We start from the raw sequence: 22279 nt of genomic DNA on the forward strand, positions 1-22279 counted from the left end.
ACTGTTTTCTGTAACCATGTCAAAACTGTAGCTCACTGCTCAAAAGCATCTGCTTGCAGTCCTGTGCAATGTCATAGAATGCAGCAGAATGAGTTACAGTGGGATTCTGTCTTAAAATCAAGTTGCAAATTCTCTCTGCATAAAACCCAGAGTTTGTCACTCCCTGAAACATGGAAGAGATCTCCAGACTAAGCTCTGAGATGAGAAAGGAAAGTTTCTCAATCTCTTTTTTGTATATGTGATTGCCCAAATAAAAAATGGGGAGTATTCATGCAGGGGGGAGAGTAGCAGTAGCATGGGCTGACTTAAATTTCAGTAAGACTTAAGCCTCAGTATAGCTTCTGGGAAACTCATGTGTTGTAAAAGACTTTTAAATTTGAGTCTAAATCTTCTGCTTATAGTCTGTTATCTTAGCAGGAGTTGGCATAATCTGATGTTTTATGAGTCTTGGTGAGTACTTACTGCTGGAACAGGTTCACAACAGGTGATAAGTCCTAATAAGCAGGACTTAGTCCCTAGAGTGAGAACATAAAGGGATGGTGTTGCACTTCTGTGCAGACACATAGATAGGGCCAGATGTTTGTTCTGTCTTAATCATGTGGTGAGACAAATTAGATTGAAAGTGTATTGTTTAACTGGCATTAATGTAATCAGGATTCCTCCAAAAGACTATGAAAACTTTTAATAGAATATGTTGTCTGAAGTTGCCTAGTTGTAAGGGCCCTGACAGTGATTTTTCACAGCTTGGATGGGCTCATTAAATGTTCTGCAGATGCTTGGACATTCCATTTCTTGAAGTATTTAAAATCTAAATGGGTGAATGTGGTAATTAAAATAAATTGAACTGCAAATGTTGAGGTTTCTACTTCCTTTGGACTTCAGATAGCTAATTAATCTGTTAATTTGCCATATGTATTGCATGTCCTCTAGGTGGTTTTTTTTGTTCCTCTTTGTGCTGGTGTCAGTGCTAGTATGAGGTATGTAGGAGTAATATATGGCTATGGATGTGAAAAGGGGCAGAAGAGATGTAACGTGCAAACTGGAAGTACCAAACCGGTTCTTTAAGTGCTTATCCATGGGACTGTTTTTCTATTATAATGTGTGCCAAATATTAATATGGTTAAAAGATAGTTGCTTCAGTTCCCTGGAGGCAGGCACCATCATTCCAATGGAAAACATGGCAGGTTTATTTTCAAAATGACAGAGGGCTTCCTGCCCTTAGTTAAATACCTTTTGCTGTACTGTGTGAACTAAGAATTGCAGAGGCTTTAAATGCTGTCTTGGCAGATTTATCCTTTAAGGTGAAGTTTCATGTTTGGGAAGTCAGTTCAAGATCTCTGTCACTGGAGATGTCCCATATTCTCACTGCAGCATTACCACTACTTTAGGTGGCCACACAGTTAGCTGCATTACCTCACAGTTGAGCTAAAAAAAAACTTAAAAAAAAAAAAACAACCCTATTTTTTCAGCTGGACTAGCAAGCTCGTATGCCCACACAGCCATCGGGCTAGTTGGTATTGCTAGTGCAGGAGAAGCAACATAGAAATGAAGAAGTTAGGAGAGGGACCAATCTGGTAACAATACAAACTTATATTGCATTAAGAGTCATGAAACTGCACCTTTAGGTGACTTAATTTATAGTTGAAAATGAATTGACTTCTCTTAATTCTGTAAGGAAATGTCTTTTTAACTATTGCATTACGTAGACCTGCATGCTTGGATGGGAAAAAAAGTACTACTGTGGTTTTAACATGTTTTAATTTACTTGGGTTGAAGAAGTTGCTAAGATACTGGCCCCTGTAAAATTAAGAAGAGAGATCTGCTCTGGTGAAACTTTCAAGTGTGTTTTATTCTCACGGTACTATTTTGCTCAGGAAAACTTGAATACTAATGAGATCAAATAAGATGCAAGAATCTTTATCTGTGTGCATTAAGCATCATGGTTAGAACTCAGTTAATTATGAGGAGAATATATGATGGAATATAGTATGGGTGAGATTTTTTTCAGTGAGAATGGTTGAATACCAATTTGAAAGAACTTGATCAGATGTTCTAACACGGTACGCAGCCTTTAATCTGCCTTTTTTCTTTTAACTAGTTAGAGAATTTTTTTTTAACCTGGAAGTTCCAGATTTTTTTTTAAACCTGGAAGTTCCTCAAAGCTGGCATAATTCCAGAATAGCATTTCTTGAATCACTACAGATTTTTAAAGCTTGATGAAAGCTTTCTAAACCTGAAAACCAGCATGACTTGTGCAAGCCCACAAGAACTTGAATAGTTATTATCAAACTTGGGAAATGAGCAGAATTTTTTCCCTTTCCTTCTGCTGAAAGAAAAGAGATTACAGTATTTAGACTGCTACTTAAAATTTTTTTGAGTCTTGGTGTCTAATAGAGACCATTCCTTCTTTCCTCTGATATTGAAAGATCTGGTCTTAAGGATAGGGATGAATATTTTAAAAAGAAAAGTAAGTACAAATTGAAGTCTTACTGCCTTCTGTACAACATATGCAATACTGCTTTCACTGTATGGGATAACAGTGTGCACAACTTCATTGCTGGATATGTTCATGGGAAGTCAGTAACATGTTGTAATATTTCTAATCGCTTTTCTAACTGATGATCTTGCAGTAAGGAGGTGTAACTCTGTATAGGTAGGAAATGTGGGGTTTTTCTTCACTTAAATGAGACGTGTGTCCTGTCTTCCCCGGCTATTAGTTTGAATATTTAGTCCTGTTTTTTTGACAGCTCTTTGACAGGTTGAGAGACGAGCAGCCAGACTTCAGAGCAAAAATAATAGTAATTACGAGTGAACTTACACAGCCTGAACTGGACCTTAGTGAACCAATCAAGGAAAAACTTATAGAATGCATTAATATTATATTTCATTGTGCTGCTACAGTCAGGTTCAATGAAACACTAAGGTAAGTCTGAAATTCTGTATACTCTGGTCTGGTAAACCAATGGTACTCAAAGGGAAGGGGTAATTCAGGTGTCTGCACGATCTTGCAAATGCTCAGCCTTCAGGCTACTTCATATACTCTGTTTGTGTGCTTGGCTAATGTATTGGGTTTGCATGGCAAGGTTTTGGTAGCGGGGGGGCTACAGGGGTGGCTTCTGTGAGAAGCTGCTAGAAGCTTCCCCTGTGCCTGATAGAGCCAATGCCAGCCGGCTCCAAGATGGACCCACTGCTGGCCAAGGCCAAGCTGATCTGCAAATGGTGGTAGCACCTCTGTGATAACGTATTTAAGACAGGGGGGAAAAAACACCAGCTGCAACTGCAGCCAGAGAGAGGAGTGAGAATATGAGAGGAACTACTCTGCAGACACCAAGGTCAGTGAAGGAGGAGGGGGAGGAGGTGCTCCAGGTGCTGGAGCAGAGATTCCCCTGCAGCCTGGGGAGAAGACCATGGTGAGGTAGGCTGTCCCCCTGCAGCCCATGGCAGTCCATGGTGGAGCAGATATCCACCTGCAGCCCATGGAGGATCCTATGCCAGGGCAGGCAGATGCCTGAAGGAAGCTGTGACCCTGTGGAGAGCCCAAGCAGGAGCAGGCTCCTGCTGGACATGTAGACCCATGGAGATAGGAGCCCATGCTGAAGCAGGTTTGCTGGCAGGAGTTGTGACCCCATGGGGGACCCGTGCTGGAGCAGTCTGCTCTTGAAGGACTGCACCTTGTGGAAGGGACCCATGCTGGAGCAGTTTGTGAAGAACTGCAGCCCGTGGGAAGAACTCAATTGGAGAAATTCATGGAGGACTCTCTCCTGTGAGAGAGGCCCCACGCTGGACCAGGGAAAGAGTGTGAGGAGTCCTCCCCCTGAGGAGGAAGGAGTGGCAGGAGGACAGGGGGAATAAAGCAACTTGGAGATAAGAAAAATCTGAGTTGAGAAGTGTTTGAGTTCTTGCAAAGGTTGATACTCCTTCTCTAAGAATGCTATACTGCATGCTGAAATGTCGTAAGATAGCCCATGCTTATCACTGTTTCATGGTCTTGAAATGTTAAAGAACTGCCAACCTGACAGAAGCCCAGAGAGGGACTTTAAAACAATTTGAAAGACCAATGGAATGGGTTCTTGGAACAAAACCCAGTTTCCACTTTGTTGGGCCCAGTATATTATTTAGCAAAATAGAAAATGTGAGCATTTCTGAGGTGCTCTGGCCTCAACTATTTCCCAACATATATGCCCGAATGGTCAGAGGAACCTTACTAGTCTGAAGACTACTTAAAGCAGCTTTCATCAGATATTTAACAGGAGTAACTAATGTAAAGGTCAAAATACTTGGCTTGAGGCCAAGGTAGGAATAAAGTCAAGAAAGCAAAATACGTGGGCTTATTTTGTAACTTTTCCTAATGTGTATTTGCTATACACTTCTGTATCTTAAAATGGCGTGCACAGCTCTGATTATGAACTCCTTCCTTTGACTTTGAATATGCTAATCTCCAACTTACTAGCCCTCTGAGCCTTCTGAGTTGTTGACCTAACTCAGCTTGAACTAGGAAGTTCAGAGATGCTGTTAAAACTGACACACATCTCATACGGCAACTAGGTGTTACGTTGCATTATTTTCTTCACATTGTGTTAAAAATGTAGGGTTGGGATTTAGCTTGAGGAGATCAAAGGTATGCTGACTTTCCCACTCTAGTAGTGGAGCATAAGGATGACAATAAGAACAGGGTAAAACTTAGGAAAATTTTCCTGGGTGTTGAGAGATGTTCTAGATTAAGACTGCAGCATGTTATTTGAAGCAGAAAGTTAGGACACTGTCTATGATGCTTTTTTTGGGGAGGGTGGGGTGTTTAAGAATACTTCATATACACATCACTGAGGCATTTAGGAGTGAATTGACTAGTTATTTCTTTTTGCTTGTTTTTTGTTTGGCTTTCTGCTAATCTAATTTCTGTTTAATCAACAGAGATGCTGTTCAAGTAAACGTGACTGCCACACAACAGCTCCTCTTCTTGGCACAGCAAATGAAGAATCTGGAAGTGTTCATGCACGTTTCGACTGCCTATGCATATTGCAATCGAAAACAGATTGAGGAAATAGTTTATCCACCTCCTGTTGATCCCAAGAAACTGATAGATTCTCTGGAGTATGTGTTATGTTTTAGGAAGCTACTTCAGTAATCTGTAACCATTTGCTTTCTAGTAATTAAGTACCAAAAAATGGTTAGGAACCTGAAAGAAGAAGAAATTAGCTTTTGTTCTTTAAGTCTGATGGTGTGGCTGATACTTCCCTTCTTTGTGAAGGAGCTGGGCTAAGGTTTTATGGTCCCTTTCAGCTGAGCTTGGTGTAGAGTAGTACTGAAGGAGGGGGATGCTCATATCTATTCATGATGCTTCCTATATGCCGAGAGTAGCAGTTTTTCAGCTGTATGATGAGCTGAATAGGGAGCTATTAAAAATAAAAAAGCTGTGCTGTTACAAGTATGCTGGCACTGTCATTGTGAAGGAAAGGGATAAAAGCAAAACAGCCCCCTTTAACAGCAGCCTCTGGTACATCCACCTAAATGCCACAGCAAGATCAGTCTGAGATACTGTAGTAGTAATATTTAACTGCTCTGAAACACAACTGTAGAAGTAGTTCTGTTAAGTATTCAGCATGCAAACATTAAAAATCTGTTTCTATAGCTTTTTAGTCTTGAATTGGGCATTACTGGGGGGAAAGTTACTCATTCTGTAGTTTATTTTCTGTGTATATTACCTGTCCTGAGGTCTTATTTAGTAGCTGTCAAACCCAGTCTGAAATGGGTAGCAAATATGGGATAAGTCAAGTGTAATTTAATAAATGATGTCATCTCTAAATCAGTCTCTCCTTTCTTCCCTGTCATACAAAATATCACCCTTTGTAAGAGAAGTATGAAACTAAAAATAATAAATTAAAATATCTTCTTTAATTTGTTGTTATAGATGGAAAAGCCACCAACCTTAAGAACAAATGAACTACTACCTAGAATGCATGTTGAGCCAACTGTTTTTAATAATGCTAACTTTAAGTACACTTTCAAACGAGATATTCTGAAATAGTTGTATTTTTGTTTTATCTCTTCATAAGCAGGATAAATATAACTTAAACTGCTTGGTTTGGATTTGAATGGCTGTATGTATTTTAGAACTCATGGCAATGAGGGAAAGCTTTTGTAAACTTATACAAGGGTGATGTCTCTAGCCAACAGCTGAGATGTAGATTTGTGTCCCCTTCTGGGCTTTTCTACCCCTCTTCCCACCACAATTCATATCATGAAGACAGTCTGATGCACGTCAGTTTTGATTGTAAGAGAACATTGGTGAATAAAAGTAAGTGTTGGCTAAATTCCATTTATGTGGCTAAGATGTTGGGTGACTAAGGCAAATAAAATCAAAGTCCTATTTTGAAGAGGAGAGCACCAAAGCAGCAATAGTTACAAGCACACTTCTGTTGTGCTTGTGTGCTATGACTGAAGGTTATTAAAATTTTAAATACAAACTGCTGAATGAATCAGGAAGCAAGATGAAGTTGCAAGACTTCACTAAATTAAGGGGAGAAACGTGGTGACCCAGTTTGCTTCAGAGGTGTAGGATTGCTTAAGGCCACAAATGTGGAGGTGATGCTCGTAATGCAGCTGGGACTCCTTTCCAGTGGCATCCCTTTCTAGATTGCTTAATGCTAACTGAGGAGCAGTGTACCTGTCCCCCAAAGACTAACTTGCTGTGTCTGCACTTCATGTTTGAGAACTTAGTTGACAGAAGTAAAGGAATATACTACTTGTCCAATAGTTGGTGTGTAACAAATGAATTACTTGGGGGTGGGGGGGGGAAGCAAGCAGCAGTATACTTCTTTCAATGAACACTAAAGGTGTAACCCTCCTGAGAAACTTGTTTTCATTTTGGTCTGTATTCCTTTTCCTTTAAAGGAAAAAAAAAATATGGTAACCTTAACAACAAAAGAAAAGATTTAATATTTAATGAAGCTCATGTGGTATACTATAGACAGTATATTTATGGAATAGTTCCAAATCACTTTTGGAACATGTTCTGATGAAAGTGTTTTGTTGTTTAGTTTTTTGTGGGTTTTCTTTTGTTCTTGGCATTTACTCTCAAATGTTTAGGTTTTATGGTTTAATTTGAAACAAAATGAGCATGAAGTCAGTATAAACAGTCTTCTTTAAGCTGGTAGTAATGTCCTTAAACAAGCTAGCCTAAGTGTACTGCTGCTGTAGGATTTCACATATAACATTCTTAAGTTCCCTTTTCAGAAGGGTTCTACCTATGCAGTTGCCACCTTTAAGTTAAATAGTAGTGTATGATCAAAATGAGTAATGGGCTTTATTAAACTTGATTTTCCCCCGGCCTCTGGTATTGGCCTTCAGTTTGAGTCAGGGGTTTTTGCTTATATTTTGATGCATAGTATTGTAGGAGGCTGTGTGGTTTTAAAGTTAAGCACAGTATAAGCTGTCAGCAGCCATTTATTGCTTGATATGCAAATGCTTATGGAAATGTTTTACAATTTCCAGCTGTTTAAAGTAGAAGGAAGTATCTGGCATGCTAACTTCAGTGGGAGTTGGTGTTAAATTCTGAAAATTAATCTGAGATTTAAAGTGTACTAGTTTAGATAGTGGGGTGTTGCAGAAACATGAAATACAGAACTGAGTTTTTAATTGTTGCCTAAATTTCTTCACAGAATATCTTGTTCCTCAGTGCTGATGCAACTTCTAGGTGAATGCTGATGCTTTGCTGTTGGGTTGTTGGTTGGTTTTTTGAGGGCTTTTTTTTTTTTTCCTTGGGTGATTTTTGAAGAAGATATTGGAGTTTAATTTTACTTCCAGAAGTGTTTTTCACTTATCTGGTTATCCTTTTTATGTATTGCTTTTGCCCCCCTCACAGAAGCAGCATGCAATAATTTACACTTGCCTCTTATTTTGTTTCTTTAGGTGGATGGATGATGGCCTAGTAAATGATATTACTCCTAAACTAATAGGCGACAGACCTAATACTTACACATATACAAAAGCCTTAGCTGAATATATGGTACAACAAGAAGGTGCAAAATTAAACACAGCCATTATAAGACCATCTATTGTTGGTGCTAGCTGGAAGGAGCCTTTTCCTGTAAGTCATTGAGTTTTTCACTTGACCATCTTGCCTAGTAAACTGTAGTACATACTGACAGCCTGTTTATCTAGTGACCTTCATAGAGGAAAATCTTTTATACAATGAAGCTGTGGCTTGGTTGCTTCTGGGTAACAACTCTAATAAAAAAGCTGCCAAATACAGTATTCTTATGTGGGAAATTTAGGGGTAAATTACTTCTAATCATAGAATAATACACTTTTATCACAATGGGATATACTATTTAACACATGAAATTAATGGTTACCTTTTTACTTTATGATTCTGTGTATCTTCACCTGTTTTACCCTCTTCAAGATGCTTTGGTATATCAGTAGCTGCAAAGAATGACTAAGAAAACTGGGGACTGCAGGACATAAAGATGTGTTTTGCTCTACTTCTTTTAGCCAAACCCGTAAGCTTTGCAGGGGATAGCATAAGTTTTATTACTGTATGCTATATTGATCTATAGTATATATGCGATATGCTTCCTCCTGTACAGGAGACTGGTGTTGGAGTAGCTTCTCCAGTTCAAGACAGAATGTGTCTCAAGCTCTTAAAATCCATGTAATTGACTTTGCATACCTTTTAGAATATATACAATGTATATGTCAAACCAGTAAGTATATAGTGTCTGAATACTGTCATTAAAGATGAGGAAGAATGTCTTCTGTTTGAAAAATGAAAAAACTAATAATCAGTAGCAAAAATGCTTGTCTATTTTCCAGTCTAAAAATACTTGTAAACTTGAATACTTTCAACATAAACATACAGATAGTGGTCTCCAGTTTATTCACTAAGAAATAAAGAAACTAGCATCTCACTTTGAAGTACCAGTGAATCTAGGGTAGGTCTATTGTGTGAGTCATAGCAACTTTTTACATCACCAGATTTACTTATGGAAGAGCTTCATTTAGAGACATGGAAATTAATATCTTTCTCCTCTTTATTCTCTTTTTCTTCCACCCCTTAAGCGTGTAGAAAGTTCTCAAACTTTCACTTGAAACTGCTGACTTCAGCATACTCTAACCAAATCCTTTCCCTCTCCCCCTGTTCATAATAGGGATGGATTGACAACTTCAATGGACCTAGTGGTCTCTTCATTGCTGTAAGTAATGAATATACTTAATTTTTCCCCCCCTCTCTTTGGAAGGCAGCAAAGCTTCATATGTTTTACTGGTGGATCTTCTGTCTCTGTTGTTTTGTTCTTTAAGGCAGGAAAAGGAATTCTTCGAACAATGCGAGCTTCCAACAATGCAGTAGCAGATCTTGTACCAGTAGATGTTGTCGTCAATACGACACTGGCTGCAGCCTGGTATTCTGGAGTTAATAGGTAAACCAGATGACAATAGAGAGCACCAAATATTTTGAAATGATATTGTGTATTTCAATGAATCAGTCTTCTGTTGAACTTCTAACCAGTATCTGGCTGTTTCCCCAAGGCAAGGTAATCTAAGATTTTAACGGTGTTAGTCCCTCAAAGTGTAACTTCCTTATGCCAAAGAGGAAGACATCACCTACTGATACTATTGTACAAGCTGTGCCTGAAAATTCTTTCCTGGGCCTTGTTGTAATCAATACAATCTATAGTAATGTACATGACGCCTTGTCTGAAAGAAAAGAAATATGATAGTTAAAGGAGAAAAATACTGGAAGATGATATATGAAGCAAAAAAATCTTAGCACAGGATTGATGCTTTCTGCTTTATGTAAATGATGCTGTTGAGAGAAAGGATAACTTTAGGTATGTCTACTGTCTGTGTCTTTAAAAGATTGTTTGTCTTCTAACTTGTTCTTTTGTCTGTTTTTTCCCCCAGACCAAGAAATGTCATGGTATATAACTGTACCACAGGTGGCACCAATCCTTTCCACTGGGGTGAAGTTGGTATGCTATGTTTCTTTTTTTCATAAGCTTTAATAGAAAAATACAGTCAAATAATAAAAGTACAGGCTATAATCAGTAGGTCACATCGCATTTTTATTGTTGAAACCAGTATAATAGCCGTACCTCTCAATTTTGCAATGTATTGTGCATTTTTCATTATCTTCCATTGGTAATTCTCTCCCCTTGTAGCATTATCACTGTTTCATTTTCTTCTTGTTTTTTTTTTTTTAATTCTGTTATGACTTAAACTATGGGAGATCTGATTTTTCTGTTTGCTGCTGCCATGACCTAATCTTCAGAGTGCAGGTAGTGTGCAGAGAAAACTATTGCTCAGAGGAGCAGTAGTGATGTTGGATTTAATGCCGACTTTACTAAATACATATCAATAAACAGCCCACGACTAGATGTTTTGTACGTCTGCATAATTGAGAGGTATGATAATAGTTTTGCACTTGTGTAGCTCTTTATTGTGTTTGGCTTAAGTTAATTGTTGGTTGAGGTGGCTTTTTTAACCTTCAGGTAGCTATGTGAGACTTCAACTATTCATGTACAGAGCAAAGTAATCTTTAAGAGAGTATGGCCACCTATTTTCAACTCTTAGATACCCTGACTAGAGTGTAACCGACATGCCAAAAGCTTTGTGATAGTTTTTATTATAAATAGCAATATAAGCTGACTGGCATGGTAAAGCTTTGCCAGAAATGGTTTAGATTTCAGTTTTTTAGAAGTGGAGTTCTTAAGCTCAGATTATTTTTTTTTTCTTTCACTGAAATACTTTATTTTATTTCTCTTGACTACTTTCTTCATGCTTTTTCCTTGCTTTTGCCCGTTTTGTATGTATCTGTATTTATAAACCTTATCGCTTCAGCCAAACTTGGAAAATTGCTGACTTCATTTATATCCCAATTTGAAATGGGGCATTTAAACACTGTCTATAATAGCAGCAGAAAGTTACAAGAGGTGATTACAAAGATGAGGCGAATTTCAAAGTAACTTTTTAGGACACTGATCCTCCGTATCTGTTATGTATGGAATTTTCTGGTGTCAACAGGAGTTTCTCGTGGAGTCCCATCCTAATAGCTTTTTTCCTAATGCTTAAATATGGATAAGTTGTTTAAAAAATGTCATTTGAAATACACTTCAGATGCATGCAATGTCCTCAGTCTGTTTTTAAATTATTCTTCACACAAGAGATTAGAATAGTCTTCTTCATGAAATATAGATGACTATTTAAATAGCATTATATGCTATATAAACTGAAATTGCTGTGAATTTTGAAGTCAACAACTTCTAAGATAGGGAAGAGGAACAGAAAGAGAGAAGCTACAATAAAATATGATTCTGAAGGTGAAGGCATAAGACCTCTTGATTATAAGAAGAACCAGTTTAACAGTATTTTAACTTAAAAGTGTATGACTTTGTTTTAGTTTCTGTGGATTGTAGAAGAGTTAGAGTGGCTACTGAAATGACATACTGAAGTAAATATTGTACGCTGTAATGTACTTTGAAAACCATTCAATTTCATATGGTTATTATCAAAGCTGTTACGCAACTTTTCTTTCTCAGAATACCATGTAATTTCTACTTTCAAGAGGAATCCTCTCGAGCAGGCCTTCAGACGGCCCAATGTAAATCTAACTTCCAATCACCTTTTGTATCATTACTGGATTGCTGTAAGCCATAAGGCCCCAGCATTCCTGTATGATATCTACCTCAGGATTACTGGAAGAAGCCCAAGGTAATGGTGACTAGCTCTGTCTTGTCTGTTCCTCTGGCTTTTAAAAAAAGCTATGCTTACACCATAATGTATATTGATTATTCTAATTTTTTTTTCTTTCCCTGAATGCTTTGTGACTAAAACTCAGCCTTTTTTTCCTGAGAACAGGTCCTTGAATTCAAAGTGACTTTGAACTTAATAGCAAAAATGAGGATGTCTTTGTTGGCTAGTTTGGGGCTTTGAGTAGTCAAGGTGAACAGAATTACAAGATCTAGCAAGTGATGTTTGTTCTTGAATAATAAATATTCAAAATATGTTGATCCTTATTTTTTCCTACAGGATACCACATTAACTTGAATTTCAAGATAAATCCATTAGAAGGTGCAGTAAGGCACCCTAACTTTAGCTTACAGTCCAACCCCCTCTTGGGTCAATATTGGATTCTAGTCAGCCATACAATTCCTGCATTTTTGCACGATCTTGTGCTCAGATTGACAGGTCATAAACCATGGTAAGAAAGACAGGCCTAAAAGTATCTTGCTAGTAAGGTGGTGGAGACTTGTGAAGAAGACATGGCATGGGCATTATCTATAATTACTAACTAAGCAATAACAATCCAGTGGTGGTGTTTCTAAGAGATTAACGACTGGCTCAACAATGTTATCCAAGATGTGTCTCGGATCAGAGTCCTAGTCAGTCATTAAACTCTAGGAAGTGGCTTGCATTAAGATTGTTGTTGCTATTATAAACTGAAAATGGAGTGGGAGACAGAGATAATAATTGCGGGTTATTCCTGTAGATGATACAACATGATCTGGTATGTTGGTTTGTATCATCTCAACGTTCCATTCAGTTTATAATATTTACACTAGCATCTAGCTAACTTCTTAAGTGGTAAAGATGGCATTGCTCTTAAATAGGCTAAACTAAATTATGTAGAAAGAATATAAGATGTCACTTCAATTTGTTTCAGATTTGCCAAGCCATATGATCTTAACTCATTGCATATGTTATGTTTTCAAAAGTATTTGTCTTCAGACTCTGTAAAATCTCCACTGTGGTGACAGTGTATTGACACAAGTGAGTATTCATTCATTGTCCTGTAGTCTAGGTCTGTCTTGCAAGGAGGGGAAAAGTTCTGTAACAGACTTGACACTGGATCAATAGAAAGAAGCCATGTGAGTGGTTTGTAGGAGAAAACTTCTAAGCTGCATTGGGTTCTGTTGTTCCAAGCCTACTCAACAGTGTAATACTCCCAGCAATAGTAGTGGCAGGAGGCTGCGCCTATATGGTAATCTTCCCACATTAAAAAGATGTAAGCTCTTCGGATCAAGAGAAGGTATTGAATGTACAAGTTCCTAGCTTTTAGGCTCTTCTGCGATTTTAAGTTATTCTTAATAAAAATTGATAGAAATTCCCTCACAGATGTGAAGACTTTATCATTCACTAAAAATAGTTGTACTATAAATGCCAGCCTACTGTTGGAAAGTAGTACTGCCAGAATCTTGTAAGTCTTTAAAAGGCATCTAGCCTTTTAAGTGTTTGACCAGTGGGAGTAAAAGAAGGCTGTGAATAATCATGTTATTTAGAACACTTAGCAGGCTTATATTATAACACTGGAATGTTGAATCTTGTTTTTGTTTTTCCTGGAGTTCTTACTTGATGTCCAAAGGTGGAATTTAGAACTTTATTTAGTACTCGTACAATTGGTGACGTTAATTATGTATTTTCAAGCCTGTGAAGTATTACTGATCTGAGTATTTCTAGTTAGTTTAATATAACAGTGAGTGGGTGAGTTTCCTATCATGCACAAGACTTCCAGTTTGAAGGAACGATGGGAGATTCAACTAAAACAAGCTATTGTTCAGTCACTAAGGTTACTCAAATACACTTGAAAGAAAAGCTTTTAAGTTTGATACCGCTCCTGCTTACAGGAATATAGCCTTCATTATATAGCACTCTTCTTTTTTCTTCTTAAAGCACTTAAAAAATGGGAGCCTGCAGTAGGCGCAATAGAAGCAAATGAATATATAGGTGCAAGCAAGACATGCAGTCTTAAATGGGCTTCATGTGTTTAATAATAGAAAGAAATTGGGACAGATCTTTACTCTTCTACTTTTTCCTAGTCTTCTGGCTCAAAGTACTTTGAAAGCTGCTTTAACAGATGGGCTGGAGACTTTCACAGTATAGGGATGTGCTACTGTTGCTGTGGTCATCCTGTCTAGTTGACAGAATGGGTTTAATAACCAGGTAGCATATGCTAGAAAACTTCTAAAGCCTTGGGAACATTATTAGAGGTTCTTAAACTCAATATAATGTTGTTCTGAGTGAAAAAGGACTTGCTTAACTTAAAATGTGGCTTTTCTCCACCACTATTTAGCAGAAAAACTTGAGCAGTATAGCAAAAATGTAGTAAAATCAGCACAAAAAAATTCAAATACCGTGCTAACTTGGCTTCCCATGATCAATGGCTTGCCTTCTCTTTGCTGAGTCTGAATACACTTCTGAAGTCTTTATTGTGTACAATGTAGGAGAAACTCTTAAGCAATGAAATTACTGTAGGTTTAACTGCACTATTGTCATACTGACAAGATATTGTACTGCAAATGAATGAGAAATTTTTAACAAGTGGAAGAAATAGATCAGGCCTATGACCCTTTAGAACTAAAGGATTATGGTCATAATAATAATTAAAAAAAAATTCTTGTTCAGGGTTTTTCAAAAACTTACCTGTTTAAATATTTCTGCAGTATGAAATCATTCTTTTCGCCTCACTTGAAGTAATGTTTTTAGTGAGATGGAAATCTTTTTGCTGTTTTTGCATCTGGTTGAAGGTTCTTGAATTCAGTAATTCTCTCTTAATATTAACAGCTAAGGAAAGGGAAAGAAGAAATAGTACATATAATATTTCTTCCAAGTTTTATAGAAAGAACATGTACAATAAAGACTGGTGTAATGAAGATTTAATATTTTATACTAAATACTTAAGACTGTAATTGCACAATGCTGTAACATAAATAATGGTGATAATCCTTAGCATCCATGTTTAAGGATAGTGTTGTCAGTAGCTTGCCATACATATTTAGTTGCATGGCAAAGCTTATTAATTGTCTGATAATATAAAGCATAGTTTTCTCTTGTAACTTTGCATAGTGCTTAGCACAACAGAACCATATGTTACTGTTGTGGTTTAACCCGGCAGGCGGCTAAAACAACCACACAGCCTTTGCTCACTCCCCTTCTTCCCTGTGCTTCCCCTTCCCCCCTGCAGTGGGATGGGAGAGAGAATAGAAAAAAATTTTAAAGTTGTAGGTTGAGATAAAAACAATTTAATAGGACAGAAAAGGAAGAGAATTATAATGATAAAAAGATGCAAAAGTGATGCACAGCACAGTTGCTCACCACCTGCTGACTGATGCCCAGCTAGTTACAAAGCTGCAGCCCTCCTTGGCCAGCTGCCCCCAGCTTATATACTGAGCATGACATTATATGGTATGGAATATCCCTTTGGCCAGTTTAGGTCAGCTGTCCTGGCTGTGCCCCCTCCCAGCTCCTTGTGTACCTCCCTGTGAAAGACTTATGCCTCCTTGCTGGCAGAGTCTGGGAAGCTGAAAAGTCCTTGAGTTAATTGCAAACACTGCTTAGCAACAACTAAAACATTAGCATGTTGTCAACATTATTTTCATACTAAATCCAAAACACAGCACTATACCAGCTACTAGGAAGAGAATTAACTCTATTCCAGCAGAAACTAGGACAGTTATTTAAAAACAATTCACTATATTTTAAATCTTAAAACCTTTAAAAATATACACCCAGCAGATCTTTCCAGTTAGTCTGAAAGAACAGAACGTAGCATGCAATACTTGTAATTCCAGGATTTCTCCAGCAATTGACTTTCTGTTACTGCTTCTTAAAAAGCTGAAGTGAAGGTGTGGTTGATGTATTTAGGGAGGTGTAAAATTTTGTATCTATCACTTCAATTTAAAGCCTCTTAAAACTTAATATGAAGCACCTTTCACATAGTTACTGTCTTACAAACCAGAAATGAGTAAAGAGTACACTTTTATTGAATAGATTAATAAGTTTTTTCTTCTTGGAAGCACTTCTAAGTTGTGCACTTAAAGGAACCACAGAGCTGCTGGAAAGATAAGAATTCCATTAGTGTGTTTTACACTTCAAAATCCGCATCTACATGAAAATCTGAACAAAGACAAATCTGAAAACTTTTTTAATGTATTTTAGAGCAATCTTTTTAAAAAATAATAATAATTAGTTATCTCTAATGCTTATGCAGAGACTTTCAGATTGGCAGCCTGTAGATCAGCTGAAGGATCGGTCTGCCTTTAGCATCAGAACTGGTTTTAGCCTGGAGACAATAGGTTGTGTGTAAGACTTCAAAATGCAGTCAATAGCCTTAAGCCAGGTTGCTTACAGTTGTCTGGTATAGAAACATGCCCATCTAACTTACAGATAATTGAGTTAATTATTGCTTAAAACTTTTAATTCCTGTGATGTGCTTCTCAAACTGTTACGGTTTTTTGTGTTAATGGCAGTAAGGACTGCCTAGTAGAGGCAAAATTCTACTTGGTATTTAGGTGAAAGTTTTGCATGCTGTCACACTGACTTGCTGGCTGCTGCTAATGTTCTTTATGATGATCAGCAGGTCTGATTTTTTTCTGTCTTCAGCTTATGAAGAAGGTGTGATGCAATGCTTGATCGTATACTGACTGGTTATATATGGCTTTGATATTTATGACTTGTATCCAATGGCTATCTCTGGAACAACCTGTGAAGTGTATATTTCAAAACTTCAGGTTGAGAGATAAAGTTCCGTTATGTGTTTTAATGCTCTTTTTTGAGCTGTGTGTGTATTCCCATTTGTAGGACGAATATGGTGCCATTGAAGTTATAAAACTTAGTTTGCCAGATCTAAACAAGTGTCCACTAAATGACACTTATTGCCGACATCTCTGAATATGAGAGGCTGTCACCATACTTGAAAATGTAGTTTCATGTTGATTTAGAGCAAACTAACAAACTGTCACCAAGAAAGTCGGTCCTATTCTGCCAACCTTGTAATTGATCTAGTGGTTGAGAGAATGTGGACACATTTCATTCTTTTAGCTGATATATCCAGACACTAACCCTACAAAGAAAAAAAAAATTTCCACTGATAAATTGAATCAGTTGGTTCTGTGGCCAATTACTAAATCCAATTTGCGTTGTAGGGAGGGGAAAAAATTTGCAGCTGAGGTAAGGAACTCTTTTTAATCAGCTTAGCTATACTCTAAAACCATATCCATAAGTAGAGACAGCAAGATTCCCAGCAGAGGTTAGTCTTTACATTAGTTAAAATTTAGTTTAATTTTTCTGTACAGAAAAGAGCAAAAACCAATGTCAGTGGCCAGTAACAAGCACAAAATCTACACCTGTCTGATCAGATGTTCATTTGCACCATTTAGTATTTTGCAGGGGCACAAGTCTTAATCTGTAGTAAGTCTAAGCGCTCTAAAACTTAGCTGCTCTTCAGGCTTAGCATAAGAACACAAATTGGGAAGGCACAAAAGGGCAAGTCAACTAAGTTAAATAATCTTAAGACTGTCAGTGGACAGACCTTTGCAAAAAGTCTTAAGCGCTTAGCCACCATGTCCTGTTTGGCACTATTTTTATCCAGGCCATTTTGCTATGAGGTCTTTCTGGCTTAACTGACCAGTGAGATCTTTGCTTTCCAAGTTTTGAGTTCTTTTCTGAATTTTTTGACTTAACTATTATGCTTTTTTTTCATGTTCAGTTTTGTTAGCACAGGATATGTTTTGTATGCATAGTCTACATTCCTAATTATTTTTGAATCAGAAGAACTCTAGTTCAACTCAGCTCCCACTGTTGCTGCCTTGCCCAACCGTTGAAACTATAAATAGGTGTGTGAAAGCATCTGGAAATGTCTACTAATAAAATTAGCTGGTGGTCTAAAATTTTAATACAATTCTGAATTTTACTCTGTGAATAGGTTCCTATAAGGTTTAAGGAAATATATTTGTGCTTTTTCTGCTTTAGAGATACTCTGCTTTTTTCAGTGGTCTCTGCAATTTGTATTACTCCATTTCAAGAGAAAGAGGCAATTTTGATATTCCCTTAGATATGGCGATGCCAGCCATTTGTGACAGTAGGGGACTGTTTAGAAGAGTTTCTGGGACGATGTGCTATATCCCTTCTACAAGTATGAATGCATCAAGGCAGCTTTCAGAGAAAAATCAGTGTTTTTTTATTGCTTCTATGAACTTCATTGAACAAAACTTAACTTCAGAAAGCCATTTCCTGTTAGTGCTGGGTTGGTCTGCTTTCTTTGCCTCCCTACCCCCCCGCCCCTTGCTTAAAATGATCAGTGTGTCCTGCTATAAGGATCAAATTGGAATCAGTTCTGAGAGCTGGAAATAGCTCAAGCACCCAAAGCAGGAATTTAATAGGATTAGGTTATGAAGTACTAGTTAGTACTTACTAAAATTGAGTGACTCTTTCTAGCACTGAAACGCTTAAATTTTCTTGTCATAAATGAGGGAAATTTGCATCCGAGAGACTGGATGACTCACATTTTTTGAGTCCACTTCAGATAGTCTGATCAAAGAGAAACTTGCCCAAATTGATCCTTATAATTTCTCTGTACTCCAAGTGATGTTTTTGTAGAGTTGCTTCCTCTGCATAATAAGAGAGGATGGAAGGTGTTTCTGCATATTTTGAAGTAGCATAGAACTGATCACAGCAGGATCTGCTGTGCCCTGTTTGTGCCTTTAAATATTTTCCTGCCCTTTGCTGCAGAAGCAGTAGGGTTAAGGGGCTAAGCCATATTTTTGGTGGTTTTAAGCCTCGATCTTTTAGTGGCCATAACAAACCAATTTCGTTACAGAGATCTGGTCTTGCACAGTGTGTGAGAAAATCAGGGAAACTTACTCCCTTGCTTAAAGTTGTCATGTTCATATGTTTTGCACTGTGCAATTTGACTCTTTCATCAAATCAAACTGCTCAGTACAGCTAGATATTCCAGTATGCTGAAAAATGTTCTGTGTCCTAAAATAAGAGTTACCAACAGAAGAACACATTTTACCATCTCTGCTTTTTTTTAGGGAAAAAACTTACTAGTGCACTGGGAAGTAGGATTAGGAAAAAAGGATTGTCCTATAATTTCTGTCTCTAAAAAGATTGGACAGTCATGGTCCGCTCTAATAATATGCAGAAACATCCTGTTGATCTAATATACTTTGGGTACAGAGCAAGGTGGGATATGTTAACATAGGGGTGTGGGGTTGGAGGGTAAAAAAATTTACAATCTTACTGTTTTTCTTGTTTGAACTAACCTTTACCATTGTAACCTGTACATTCCATGCCTTGGACTGTAGGATGATGAAAACAATAACACGTCTTCATAAGGCCATGATGGTATTAGAATACTTTACAAGCAATTCTTGGATCTGGAATACTGAAAATATGACTATGCTAATGAACCAGCTAAACCCTCAAGACAAAAAGGCAAGTAGCTGTGTTATGTGGGCATGGGGACTGAAAGTGAAATATAAGCTTCTTGATTTAAGAGTGAATAAGGACCTGAACTGGTAATGCTGCTTACTGTAACGCAGAGCTAACCTTAGCACTAACTCAGCGCTGGAGATTTGTGATGCATCCTTTCAGTTGTGCCAGGGCTGTCTTATGAGCTAGATCAGTGGTGTGATCAGAGATGAGGAAGGGCAGGACCCCCTTGAAGGAGGCCTGATGTTAAAGATGGTTGTCTTTGGAGTGGCCTGATCATGTGATCTGGTGTTGCCTATGTAGCAACCAAATGGCCAAGCTGTTACGTTTTACCCACGTCGTGAATAAAACAAGGCTTTGCTTCCTGACCGCTATGGAAGCATGGACTTGAGGATTTCATGTCTGTATAACAGCTTCTAAATCTGAATACAGTTTCACTGCATGAAACTGTTTGCTTGTCTCTTGTTCCTGTAATGATCTTGCTTATTCTTTTACCTGAAACAAAATTGGCAAAGTTAAAAACCTACTAGGAAAATCTTGATATTTATTGGGACTTAAACAGCTTAATCTTGAGATGAGGAAATCGATACATCTATGAAAAACTTGAGTTGTGAATTTACTGTAGTACCTTCTCTCCTGAGGAAGATACTCACATGGTTTTTCTTAAAATGTAGCTATACCACTATAAGCACAGCTAAAAGAACTCTATTAAACACTGGACTTGCCACAGAGCAGTGTAGATTCTACAGCATATTAGAATTTTGTTGCTTAAAAGGAAACAACATAATAGAAAATAGTTCTTTCTAGAGTGGAATTCCTTACAGACAGATCAAATGGGAAAGCAGTGCACGTGGAAATTCAGGGAAGAATATTACTGCTGAGGAGGAAAAATAAGGCATGAAATTGTTGAAATTTGGAAGAGATGGTGTAAGAAGCTGGTGGTTGAGTCAGAAGTGGGATCTAAATCTGGATCGTTCTTATGATTAAGGACAAGATAATTCCAGTTTTTCTTTGATGCAAGAAAGTTATCTGGTATAAAGGCATTTATTCTCCTGTATTATATATATCAGGAGAATTTTTAGGCAACTAACAGTGAATGCTTTTATTTTATACAGACGTTTAATTTTGATGTTCGACAACTACATTGGGCAGAATACATGGAAAATTACTGCATGGGAACAAAGAAATATGTGCTGAATGAAGAGATGTCTGGCCTCCCCGCAGCTAGGAAACACTTGAATAAGTAAGTAGAAATGTTTATTTTCCTCTATTTATGTATTCTGCATTTTCCTGCCCTTGTTAAGTTTTGCTTTTCCATGTTATGACTTAATTGTTCTCTATAGCACCTGTTTAGATCCTCCACAATTATTCTGTTCCAGTCCAGTGGTCTGAAGCATTTTCTAAAGAAGTCAGATGTCATCTTTTTTGTTTTATTTGTTGCTCCTGAGTTGCTCTCTGTATTAATAGTTACAATATTAGTCTGGGAGTATGGTTGTAGCTCTGATCACTAGTGTGTACTGTAATCCAGGTTTCTGATTTTACCCAAGTGTCTTTTGGAAGGTAAAGGTACACAGTAACACAAGGTCGGAATGGCTTGTTCAGTTAAGGACATTTAATAAACAATAGTTGTTTCTTCTGGGAATGCAATCTTTTGTAGCAGGCAAGTAAACAGGCATGGACTCTCTACCTCAGAGCAGGAAACTTTTATGTTGGTGCTCTGACATGACTTCTAGCCTTTTATCTGTGGCTTAACTCCTCCAATTTGAATATGTTGTTACTGTCCGGCATTTTACTGGCACAGTTGCCCTTGTTTTGTTCTTGGCTGATTCATAATGACAGTTGTAGACCTTCTGATTTGTTTCTTTAAAGAATGAAATAGGTGATTAATCTTGTTCTGCAATACTACTTCACATCTGCTATCCTGATAGCACAAAGTGGTCTAAATCATTACTTGGGCCATTCTTCTAAAGACAAGGATTTGCAGTTCTAGAGTGCATTGGCATGATATGTTATGATCTCAAATACAGAATCATAGAATGGTTTGAGTTGGAAGGGACCTCAAAGATAGTCTAGTTCCAACCCCCCCGCCATGGGCAGGGACACCCTCCATTAGACCAGTTTGCCCAAAGCCCTATCCAACCTGGCCTTGAATGCTTCCAGGGAGGGGGCATCTGTAACGTCTCTGGGCAACCTGTTCGAGTGCCTTACCACACTCACAGAGAAGAATTCTTTTTCCTAATATCTAATCTAAATCTACCCTCTTTCAGCTTAAGGCCATTACCTATTGTCCTATCACTACATGCTGTTGTAAAGAGTCCCTCTCCAGCTTTCTTGTAGGTCCTCTTTAGGTATTGGAAGACCACAATAAGGTCTACCCAGAGCCTTCTCTTCTCCAGGCTGAACAACCCCAACTGTCTCAGCCTGTCTTCATAGGAGAGGTGCTCCAGCCCTCTGATCATCTTCGTGGCCTTCCTCTGAACTTGCTCCAACAGCTTCATGTCTCTCTTGGACTGAGGACCCCAGAGCTGGACGCAGTATTCCAGGTGGGGGTTTCACAGGAGCAGAGTAGAGGGGCAGAATCACCTCCCTTGACCTGCTGGTCACACTCTTGATGCAGCCCAGGACATGGTTGGCTTTCTGGGCTGCAAGTGCACATTGCAGAGTCATATTGAGCTTCTTGTTCACCGACACCCCAGAGTCCTTCTCAAGGCTGCTCTCAGTCCATTCTCTGCCCAGCCTGTATTTGTGCTTGGGACTGCCCTGACACATGTGCAGGACCTTGCACTTGGCCTTGTTGAACTTCATCCAGTTCGCACGGGCCCACCTCTCAAGCCTGTCAAGGTCCCTCCTGGACGGCATCCTTTCCCTCCAGTGTGTCAACCACACCACACAGCTTGGTGTCATCGGCAAACCCGCTGAAGGTGCACTTGATCCCGCTGTCCATGTCGCCGACAGAGATGTTGAACGGTGCCGGTCCCAGTACCAACCCTTGAGGAATGCCAGTTGTCACTGACCTCCACTTGGACGTGGAACTATAGACTGCAACTCTGAGTGCGACCATCCAGCGAAT

At 38.2% G+C, this 22279-nt stretch overlaps 1 protein-coding gene across 1 annotated transcript in view; it reads left to right on the forward strand.

Moving 5' to 3' along the window:
- FAR1 (fatty acyl-CoA reductase 1) overlaps positions 1-22279 on the forward strand; it is a 39548-nt gene that overhangs the window by 12602 nt on the left and 4667 nt on the right. The window contains exons 3-11 of the mRNA XM_075755235.1: positions 2748-2923; positions 4912-5091; positions 7909-8086; positions 9150-9194; positions 9301-9419; positions 9904-9971; positions 11538-11709; positions 19083-19212; positions 20325-20452. Of these exons, the coding sequence (XP_075611350.1) occupies positions 2748-2923; positions 4912-5091; positions 7909-8086; positions 9150-9194; positions 9301-9419; positions 9904-9971; positions 11538-11709; positions 19083-19212; positions 20325-20452 (1196 nt within the window). The remainder of the gene's footprint in view (positions 1-2747; positions 2924-4911; positions 5092-7908; positions 8087-9149; positions 9195-9300; positions 9420-9903; positions 9972-11537; positions 11710-19082; positions 19213-20324; positions 20453-22279) is intronic.

The sequence above is a fragment of the Balearica regulorum genome, chromosome 5 (genome assembly GCF_011004875.1).
Source record: "Balearica regulorum gibbericeps isolate bBalReg1 chromosome 5, bBalReg1.pri, whole genome shotgun sequence".
NCBI classification, from domain to species: domain Eukaryota; kingdom Metazoa; phylum Chordata; class Aves; order Gruiformes; family Gruidae; genus Balearica; species Balearica regulorum.